The sequence below is a fragment of the Porites lutea genome, chromosome 10 (genome assembly GCF_958299795.1).
Source record: "Porites lutea chromosome 10, jaPorLute2.1, whole genome shotgun sequence".
Classification (NCBI taxonomy): Eukaryota; Metazoa; Cnidaria; class Anthozoa; order Scleractinia; family Poritidae; genus Porites; species Porites lutea.
In genome coordinates, this window is record NC_133210.1 from 14,356,610 (window position 1) to 14,367,523 (window position 10,914).

The 10,914-nt window shown below is 39.4% G+C and overlaps 1 protein-coding gene across 1 annotated transcript; it reads left to right on the forward strand.

The window, feature by feature from the left end:
- The first annotated feature begins 1,047 nt into the window (after positions 1-1,047).
- On the forward strand, positions 1,048-8,168 carry LOC140950063 (uncharacterized). The gene is made up of 8 exons (XM_073399226.1): positions 1,048-1,547; positions 2,679-2,863; positions 3,717-3,845; positions 4,337-4,422; positions 6,100-6,220; positions 6,712-6,792; positions 7,341-7,462; positions 7,892-8,168. Exons 1-8 carry the CDS (start codon positions 1,312-1,314, stop codon positions 8,006-8,008), a joined length of 1,077 nt encoding a protein of 358 aa, XP_073255327.1. The 5' UTR covers positions 1,048-1,311; the 3' UTR covers positions 8,009-8,168.
- Positions 8,169-10,914: the final 2,746 nt, after the last annotated feature.

Below are 10,914 nucleotides of genomic sequence, written 5' to 3' on the forward strand. Positions count from 1 at the left end.
TCCAATACAGAATTGTAGTGCTCTGGCTTTCATATTCGGTTTCAGTGTGAAGTTTGGGCAAACATATTTGCCGCTTTTCTCCAGCCATCACCTACTCTTCGGGCTTCTGATGCTTCGGAAACCTACAAAATCATCCTGTTTCCTTGAAGATATGCGTGTCCCTTTTGATTGCAAACAGCAAATCGCAAGTAAACATTAAAAGCAGAAGACATCCCACTTAATTGTATTTAAAAAGAAGTCCGTACAAAGTTATTTTAGGTGGAATCCGTGCTAAACACTCTGCAAGTTTACTGAAAGTCTTCATTTGCAATTTTTGTTTATCCTCCAACGCCTCACTTTCATGACTAGGCACCAGTTTTTTCCCGCGTGTCCGCCATTTGTGAATACGGTGTATAGCCATCACACAGCGCATCATTTCTAAGGGGCACCCAACGACGGTTTCCTGCTAAATGCATCGAGAACACTTTTTAAGTTATCCAGAGTACTTTTAGATCTCTATAAATGCATTCCCGCGTTTGTATCTGTTCGGCCATCCTAAGGTAACTTGAGTCTTTTCGAAATTACAAGGGCTTCGGAGAAATATTTTCCCGAAAATTTTAGACACGATTTAAAGATTTACGAAGGTGAGAATTTTTCTGATTCCTCTGTCCATCGCATTCTCGAATCCGAAAATTTTAGGTTGCTTTTTTCTTCGAAAATAGTTTACATGAGGAGTGAAATGCGAAAACTTAAGAAAATTTTAGGGAATTAATTTAAAAAGCTTCGAAAACTGTACATGAATGGATTGGTTATCTAGAATTTTTTAGTTCTTCCTCAAGCTATAAATAATTCTAGGCAAGTTTTTTCTCCTCCGAAAAGATATTTTACAGAAAACAGTCGTTGCTGTGGGTGCCCCTGCCTGCTCCAGGCGTTCAGATAGTTGTAGCGGGAGGGAGTAAAATGAGGCCCGGCAAAAAGAGTGAAGGCCCTGGGCACAACTTATCCGCTGATGAAGATAACTACTGGCTCAAATCGGAAATGGAGTCCCACAGCTGTATCACAGCTCATAATTTTCTTTACAATTTCGCACAGTTTGAGATTGTCGTATTTTTGACATCCAATAAGGAGCTTTTCCTTTTTTAATATACATTTGCATACGTATTATGGTGTGTTACATTTACAACGCAAAATACTGTTGGAAGATTCCTACCGGTTGAGTGAGTTGTGGCCGTGCCACTCAGTGACCTCTCTCCGATCCTCCTAGGCCTTCGATTTTGCTAGGTAGATCGCGTTTTTATCGATCGAAGGTTTTGCTGTCTGAAAAGTCCGTGGATGGTGCCCAGTTATACAAATATGTCTCGAGTTCTCGTGACAGGTGCATCAGGTTTCCTTGCGTCTCATGTTGTGCAACAATTGCTCGAAAACGGAGAGTATATGGTTCGTGGAACAGTCAGAAGCTTGGCCAACGAAAAGAAAGTAGTACCTCTGCGAAAACTGAAGCCTGAATCTGCCAAATATGATTTAGAACTAGTCGAAGCTGACCTTATGGACAAGGAATCCTGGATGGAGTAAGTATTTATATGTGGTGGACAAAGATCTTGGTTCCTGTATTGTAAATAAAATAGGCCTTAATATGCATTTTAATAAAATGAGTACATCTTTCTTGTCACTTGACCATATCAGCGTGGAACATTTTCGTGACATTTTCAACTTCATGGTTATTGTCATTACGTAATCAATTGACATTTAAAATAAACATAATATGTAAGAATACGATTATGTAATCGTAAAGATTGACTACCCTCAGAGAAGGAAAATATCCCTGCAAATTACCATAGAAGACTAATCATTAAAGATAACTTATCTAATTTAAATTCTGAGCAGTTGGTCAACAGCTCTTGTGCAACCTTTTCAAGGGAAGTGCCCTGTTAGATGCACAGAACTGCTCTTACATCACCCATGTAAAATTTCAGGACCTGAACAATCGATGAAAATCAATGATCGGAAAATCAATCAATGACAATCAATTAATTACTGTTGATTAGCATCGATTGGCGTCGGCCAATCGATGATCAGTCGATAATCACACTTAAATGGTCGTGAACTTCATCAATTGCCATCGATTGGCACCAGAAGCATATAACCCTGCTTTTGTTGGCACTAAATTCATGTTCCATATCTTCAGGTATCGCGGGAGTGTATGCAGATCGTATATTATTTTTAAACCTTAGTAGCAAAGTTTGAGAATTGTTCATCGATGTGGCTCCATGAAAAACAGCACAAATAATTAAGACAATTAACATATCTCCTTGTCAGTAGTACAAACTTGATCGATTTGGCTTCGAGTTCATTGCAAAGATTCAACTGACCTGGGATGCAGTCATCGTTCAAACACCATTTTAAAAGCTTATTATTTCTTTTTCTTCTTCTTTCTTTATATGTCTGTGCAGACGCTCAAGTCTACCTCGATCTTCCATGTGGAATTATTATGTTAATAAATTGATCGATTCCCATCGATTATTAATAATTGATAACTTTCCTGCTTCCAATTTCATTATGGTTGGGTGGGAGGGGGTTTGGCAGTTGGTGGATTGATGATAGTAAGTTGCTCTAAAGGATTAAATTTCCAGATAAATTTTCAGATTTTTTGCTGCTGACAGGTTGCTTTAAAATTAAGTATCCTTTTTTCTTATTGGAAGAGCTGTTAAAGACTGCACCTACGTGATCCATGTGGCGTCACCCTTCCCAAATGAAAATCCCAGAGATGAAATGGAGGTGATAAGACCTGCGGTAGAGGGAACGAAAAATGTGCTTGAAGCTTGTGCAAAGACTAAGGGGGCAGTGAAAAGAGTTGTACTGACAAGTTCTGGTGCTACAATTTATGGTAAGAGCTGGTTTCACACATCACATTCATCCAGCACACCTGCAGGGTGTTAAAGAAGTTATGTGCAATGTGTGATCTTAGAAAAAGTAAGAATGTGACATAAAAGAACTGTTGCTGTCATTTGTGAATTTACAGCCTTGCATGTGTAGTCTCCTTATTTTGATGCTCACAATTCATTATTTTCTGAAACAAGGTTAATTTGTGAAAGCGAAGTTCAATAATTAACAATTATTCCTCGAGCCCGAATGGGCTCTGAGTCAATAGCCCATGAGGCCGAAGGCCAAATGGGCTATTGACTCAGAGGCCATGAGGGCGAGAGGAATAATTGTTTTATTAAAATTCAACTAGTTGGTCAAAAATATCGAATAAAATAAACAACTTAAAGCAAGACTTTAATCCTTTTTTGCTGCCAAAAATCCAGCGCTTTTTGCTACTAGTGGGCTATAACAAATAGCCCAGTAGTAGCTCAACCAATCAGAATGCAGCTTTGATAATAGACCACTAGTTGGATTTTACTAAAATATGTAATAAAAAAAGCCATACATTTACAAATGGATGAGTAAAGATTTGTAGACAGTGCATTCTTAAGAACTTCAGGCTATCAACTGACTAAATGCAACACAAACTGATATTATCAATTACTTGTCAGTTTCTTCAAACTTTTAAATTATATGTAGATAGGTCACAAGGCTCTTGATTTCACTGCTTGAATTAAATAGGTGTGTTCTAGCAGGCTGTATGGTCAAGGTCAGATCTGGTTTAGTGTAGTACGTCTTTGAAAGCAGTATGTTCCAGTAAAGTATTCGAGTGAGAATGGTTGAAAAGTAATAGTTACTGTGTTTTTAATCTACAGCTGGAAGAATGAGTGAAAATAAAGTCTTTACAGAGGAAGACTGGGCCATAGAAGAGAGGAGTAACCCTTACGAGAAAAGCAAGATCCTTGCAGAGAGAGCAGCCTGGGACCTAGTTAAAAATTTACCAGGTTGGGAGAGCTTATTATCATAGGGTACATGTTAAGCCTGTGATACTTTTTCCCTCTCACCCTGAAAAACATGTGTATTATCTTTTCAGTTGGGAAAGAAAAATCCTATCAGCAACTATGGAAATCAACTGAAGATTTTTCCAACTGGTATTCACTAAACAGGGTTGTCTCCACAGGATGTTGAGACATAATAACCATTCACTGCTATCAACAGTCCTGTTCAGAGCTATTCAACCTGTAGTTATGCCTCTTCACCCAGTTTATTCCAAACCCTGGAACCAAGAGGGACGGGGATTCCTAGAAAACTTATGAGGGCTGTGCTGCATGCAAGCTATTGCAAGCATCGCAGAATAACAAGTAGGGACACATGTGCATGCATGAAAAAGCCTTTATGAGTTCCAATCCCTCATACAGAGTTGATTGGTAAAATTAGTAGCCCCTGGCTACTAGCGTGGTTGTTGACGTGGTTATTGAATAATCATTTGTTGTAGATGATGAGCGGTTTGAATTGTGCACCATCACTCCTGGTTTTATTCTTGGTCCTGTACTCCAGGGTTCAACATGCACAAGTATGGAGGTAATATTGAAATCACGGTAGTTGTGGTGGCAGTCCTAAAGGATGTATCATGGTAGCATATGTGGGAATGCTATACTGTTAAGTGTCACTTTTAAAGTCCCCCCCCCCCCCCCCCCCACAACCCCAACCCACCCTTACTTATAAGCCCATCTACCTGTAAACAAAAAAATACATCCAATGATAAACCCCTCTCTGGCTTGTATTGAAATGAATTTGAGTTATTATGATGTTTTAAAGCTTTATTAAAAACCATAAAATACAAAACGTATTTTGACTCTTACTGCTCTAGCTTTGTTTTGAATCCCTTTTTCTATTCTGGTTATAATCCTGCCCATTTGTAAGTCCTTCTAAAACCCCTTACGAGGATGTACTATAGCCCTAGGGGTTATTAAGTGGCCCTTTTTGTGGTATGTTTTTTCAGTCTATACTGTAACTGTAGTGTTCTTACCAGATCACGGCGTTGTGGCATAGCCGCTCTTTTTCGGGAAATGCCGCACTATAATTAGCCCAAGGGGTCCCAAAGGCACAAAGAAGGAAAAAACCAATTACAAAATGTGCGTAAGCATACGTACACATACGTACATTTCCTCATAGTATAAGCCAAAATTTAATTGGTACCATCATTATCTAGCACTCAGACTTGTGAAAACTTTGTGACCCTCTTTTAGCTTCTGTATGGGTCCTGTGGACCCCAGTGTATGAAATCCTGGTAACAACACTGTCACTGATACCATCATACCGTAAATCCTCTATTTAGCCCCCCCTCTCAAATAAGCCCCCCCTCTCCAATAAGCCCCCCCTTTTCAGAGGAGGAAAGTTAATAAGCCCCCCCTCTCTATTAAGCCCCCCCTCCCCCTCCCCCAATCCTTATTCTTCACACAAAAATTAACGATTAACATGGAATAATCAGTTATGGCTTATTCACGCTGAAAGTTCATATTGTTTTTGGTCTTTGGCCGCATGACCTCCAACTTCATATGCTTAACTTTCTCAACTTTGCGCTCTAGTTCTCTGTGGAGAACATTTTTGAAGAATAAGAATTTTGTTTTTGTTACTTGTAGGCTCCCACAAGTGAAATAAATACTTTTGACAGTGACTTTAATTGTACAACGCGTAAGTCTACTCTGTCTCATACCAGGGTATTTTTGCTACAGGTGATGCGTTTTGCTAAATTAAATAAGCCCCCCCTCTCTTTTATGAAAAAAATAAGCCCCCCGGGGGGCTTAATAGAGGATTTACGGTACTTAAAAAGACATGGTATACAATGCATTTATTCCTTATTTTCCCTCTAGTACTCTCTGAATACCAATTTAACACTTCACTTAGCTAGGTTACTTTTGTAAGGGCCAACGATTAAAAAAGTAGGGGTTTGGATCCCAGTGGGTATAGTGGACACATTTCGAAATAATTATAAAGCAAATTAAGGGTAATGATTTTACACTTAGGGGAGCAAATAATAACAGTTTTTGCCAGACATGACCTGGCTTCTTCAGGAATAATGTCATTACAGTTCAGTACAAATATTCAAAAACTCTTGTTCAGTCACTTACTATCCAACAAAACTGAAATTGTGTGATGTATATGTGCTATTTCAGGGTGGTACTTAAGGTAACAACGTTTTTTGTTAGGGTGTTTCTCTTTTTGTAAAGTAACATATTCAGTTTGCATTTTGTTTAGTTTCATAGACGTTTGCTTCAAAGAGAAATGCCCATGGTACCAAGGCTGTCCTTTCCCATGTGTGATGTCAGAGATGTTGCTAGAGCACACATTAGTGCTATGAAGTCACCAAAGGCTGCTGGTTAGGGACATTCTATATTTCTAATCTTTGTTCAGATAAAACAATAGCGATCACTACAGCACACCTCTGTAGAAGAGGCTTAGATTTGTTGGAAGCAATCATCATGTTCAGTGCATTTCGGAAATCTAAGTTGCAGATGGATTGCACTCATGATTTAGGCCCGAAATACTGCCTCAATGACATTAAGTTGTATTATACATTATCCTAGTCTCTCTTCTTAATCGTACTGTTATTTACTTACTTTGCTTCATGTTATTTCATTCTATCCATTGTATTGCAAGCTAGTCCATTCACTTTTATGAACCATGTAATGCATTGAATTTGTCTTTCCTCCCCCCGCCTTGATTAGAACCTTAGCTATTAGCTGGTCTGAAAATTGTGTAGTTGTTAACAGTTGAGTTTCAATAAAGTTGGTCGATTTTTTGGTTTTGACATTTAAAAAGCATTGAAATCCCCTGAGTGCTCGTATTATTTTATGTTTGTACTTACAGGTAACAGATACATTACAGTTACGGAGACGATGTGGATACCTGAACTAGCCAAAATTCTGGACGAGGAGTTCCGTCCACTTGGTAATAAACTTTGTATATTTACTAAATCTCGTAGATTCTAAAAAGGTGCGAGCAAGCTGAGCCCCTCCCATTCCGGAACCTCACTCTCGCATCGCTTTACGGTCATTTCACCCCCAAGCCATTTCGTCTCGGTTACTTCGCCGCCTACTATTTTCAAGTCATTTAGCGCGCTACAAATACAATATTCCTCGTCCTATAAGCCATGAACCAAAACAAGCGCGCTTCAAATATATTTCTCGTTCTAAAATAGGGGGTAAGTAACCGGGACGAAATGACCGTAGAGCGATGCAAGAGTGAGGTCCGGGAATGGGAGGGGCTCGGCTTGCTCGCACGTTCTCGCGCTGCTCGCGTGGCAGGCGCTCCGAAGAAGGACCAGAAGCATGCTTGCAGGCTGATTTGCCTGATAGTTAGCGAACATGTCGGGAAATGAATCTATTATGCCTTGGTTTTGCTGTGTTCTTAAGTATCCCTTCATAACGCTAGTGTGGTTTATTGTAAACGTGAGAGAATTCTAGTGAATAAATTTTGCTTTCCTATCTATCTTTTAGGTTATAACGTTCCAACGCGAGTTGCGCCCAAGTTTGTATTACGATGTTTGGCGTTGTTTGATGGCTCAATAAAGATGATTTTACCTCAGATAGGCCAAGAATCCCATTTTGACAACTCAAAGGTAATGTATGCCGTGAAATGGATAATTTTTGACAGTCGGTGTCTTGTTTTCCGCTGTTGTTAACCTAACAGGCGTGTTGTTGCATGGTCCGAAGTTATCCAGTAAGATGGTTATGTGTCACACTAAACCACCGGATATCTTTTCGTACCGACATGCAAAGCTAGAGCGATTTTCGCATGACCTTGAAAAAGGGTTTCGGTGAGTGGTCGTTGTTTGTTTTATCAGCCAACGGATGAAAAGATCAAAACATGGCCTCTTCGTTTTCCCACCAAAGAAAACCCTAATATGGAGAAGGCATTTTTCGATTGGCCAATCGTGTCGTAGTATGACGTCAAAGCATTGTATCGGTTGATTTCTAGAAAGTTCGCAAAAAACGTCATGCCTGGCACCCCATTACAACCAACGGTATTTTCACTCTGTTCTTTTCAGGCCAAGAAAGATTTGGAGTACAATCCAACTGATCTAAAGACCAGCATAACTGATATGGCGTACAGCTTGATCGATGCTGGTTTTGTCAAGAAGACAAGAATATACCAGAACCGTTAAATTTGATATTAATACTAACAATGCACGATTAAGCATATATTATGGGATATATTGAAAATATTTGTTCTCCTCTCGAGAAAATTAAGGGAGGTTGACTGAAGACTGGTAGTTGGCGTAGAACTTCCAGTAGACTGCAAAACAGTCGGTTTTTTTCTCAAAATCAGTAAAGAAAACGGTAAAGCGTGGCGTAAGAGTCTTACGCGCGCGAAGCGCGCGAGTGAGGCTAGAGAAAAAAAACGTATTTTTATCGTCTCTCCCCAGTCTCGCTCTCTGTTTTCAGCCTCGTTCCCAACTTTTTGTTTGATCGCCGCGCGCGTGGGTACTTGAATACGCAAAAATACGGACTGTTTTGCAGGTCTAAACTTTCGGTGGATATTTGAATATTAAGCTAGAATAAAAATTCACTGAAACGATTGGCAATTGTTTTAGTTAATTATTTAAAAAAATATATTATTTGAAGCCCCTTACAAATATGATGCATGACTTTTGTTTGTCTCTTATGGCAATTAGTTATTAATATTTTTTAAGCCCGCGCCAGTCTAGCCTGCGTAGCAAGCGTTTTCGTGCGAGTTCGTCGAGAAAGTTGGGACGAGAGCAAAAAAAAAAAAAAGGAAAGAGCAGGGGAGGAGGAGGGGAGATAAGGAAACCCCAGCACACATGCTCCTGTCTCCTCCGGTAAAAGAGAAAAGCCGTACTTCTTCTCATGATGCCGCTCATACCTCTCTTGAAGCTGCGTTCTCGTTCATAGAGGCCGCGATCCTTTTGGTCAGCGGTAGAGGCCTCTGGTTTCCATAGCCATAGCCAGCAGACAAGACAGATTAAGATGGCCCGAACCTATTTTTGTACGTGTTGGTTATACATTCATACATTCATTCGGTCATACATTCCTGGTTTCCTTGAATACAATATTATAAGGTAATTAACACCGTGGGCCTCGAAATGGAAGGCCGAGCGGAGGCCGCGTCCGCTTAGGCTAAGTTATGACCTACAAACTTAGATCTCGTTGCTCTACATCGGCTTCCGAAGAGCGCAAGTTATCAACATATGAAAGATTGAACATACCTGTTGCGCCCTTGATGGCCACGTCCAGCTCTCTGCATCTGGTGCAGGTGTCGCTTCTTGGTACACCAAAACCAAGATTGAATTCGGCCGGTGTTAAAAATCCGCCGGTAGGTGTCTTGGCTCTCTTGCCGCCGTAAAACGGTCGGCGGCGCCTCGTTTTGTTGTTTGGCTCTGCAATAACAAAAAGAGAGAGAGGGGAGGGAGAAAGAAATTTTTTTAAGGTAGATTTATTGTTATGTCTTTACAACGTCATTGTGCTGGCTCTGATCCATAGTTGAATAAATCGTAATTATTGGCCAACCAGCGGTTGATTATTATCCATAAAAATATAGTTTTCCTTCGTAATGAATTTGATAATCAGCAATTTAATAGTATATCACGTCATTGTTTTGTTATCATTAGCATGGTTCGAAACGAAAACATACGCAAATTGATTTCGCCAATATTTAAATAAAAGTAACTTCCTTTGGACTTACTTTGAAATAATGTGTTGTCTGTAGCAGACCTCCGGTTCGTTTTCTTCTAAGTACAGGTTGTACCTTCTTTGGACTGAAAAATCCTCTTTTAGGAACTGCTTTTCTGAATTATCCGTCCTCGAATAGTGTGATTCCTGTGCCGGGAAGGAATTTATGTGGTCCCTGATCTGAAAAAAATATATATATATGTATATCGTGAAAACACCTATCGTGTTTTAGGTAGAGCACAAAACTTAAACTACCAAATCTTTTGACGAAAGGTGTCTCGCATTTTTGTAGGAAACTTGTGATTGCTCCGTGATTACTTCAATGGTAAGAATGTTTAAAATGGTTGTTTTCACATTCTAGAGGATAAGCAAAAAACGTTTCCTCTCACAGTGCAGCATACAGTTTGAAGGGAATAGAGTTCGCAGACCGAGTGAAGTTCAGGTTCGGGAATATATGACACTAAAAGTCGTGGTATTACCTTTTACTTTGTTTCTTCGGTCACTTTGGTTAGCCGATTCGAGTGCTTTCCCCTTCTGTCCCTCGCACCTTCTTTGCTTTGTATCGTCCTTATTCGCTGCCTCGAAATTTCATGTAAAGAGCAGAAGGAATTAAGGCAGACCTGAAAAATATTTATGTAAAGTATATTGAATCATCCTTTTAATTGCCTTAAAGGATTGAGTAATCTTAATATATGACCATGCACACTTCCTTTAAAAGACTAGTGTTTGTCATGATATACAATATATGATATGGTCGTGGTGATCATGATATAATAAGTCCAACAATTCTGCTTTGATAAAGGTGAAACGATCAGTTATGCCACGATGAACACTTTCCTGTGTAAATGAGACTAAACAAAAAAGGTTTTATGAATGTTGTAAAATGTGATTTGTTTCAGAAACCTTAGAAAAGCCCATCCAAGGTGTTTTTTTATTGATTTATCTGATTTAAACACACTTTTTTTCTCTCGAATTGCTTTAATCACACGCCTTCTTGGAGCGCAATTACGAGCGACAACATTTATGACAATATAAAAATATAGAAATTTCTACACCTTTTATTCCTTATTGACAGTATATTTCTCGAGGTTACCTTGACTCTCCTCTGTTCTTTTATGTGTACAAAGTATTCGTACAAACACTTCCTCTTTCCATTTCGTCCTTGAGGTCCAACCCTTTTAATTTCCCGGCTGTCAATTAATCCTTTGAGGTAAATGTTCTGAAGATTGTAATCTTCTAGTCCATTAAAATGCTCTATTATTTTCTTCCTCTCTTCTTTTTCCACCTTCTGAAAACTCTCCAGTTTGCAGCCACAGTCTGGACATAAGTTACATCAAGAGTTAACAGCAGGCTTCTACGGCCAATTATTTCCCTTTGCTTC

What these genes read in the sequence shown, in the direction of transcription:
- LOC140950063 (XM_073399226.1), top strand. Translation starts at nt 1,312, where the DNA reads ATGGTGCCCAGTTATACAAATATGTCTCGAGTTCTCGTGACAGGTGCA. An exon ending in TTCTGGTGCTACAATTTATG is followed by an intron (nt 2,864 to 3,716) that starts GTAAGAGCTGGT and finishes TTTAATCTACAG; the next exon opens with CTGGAAGAATGAGTGAAAAT. An exon ending in CCTAGTTAAAAATTTACCAG is followed by an intron (nt 3,846 to 4,336) that starts GTTGGGAGAGCT and finishes CATTTGTTGTAG; the next exon opens with ATGATGAGCGGTTTGAATTG.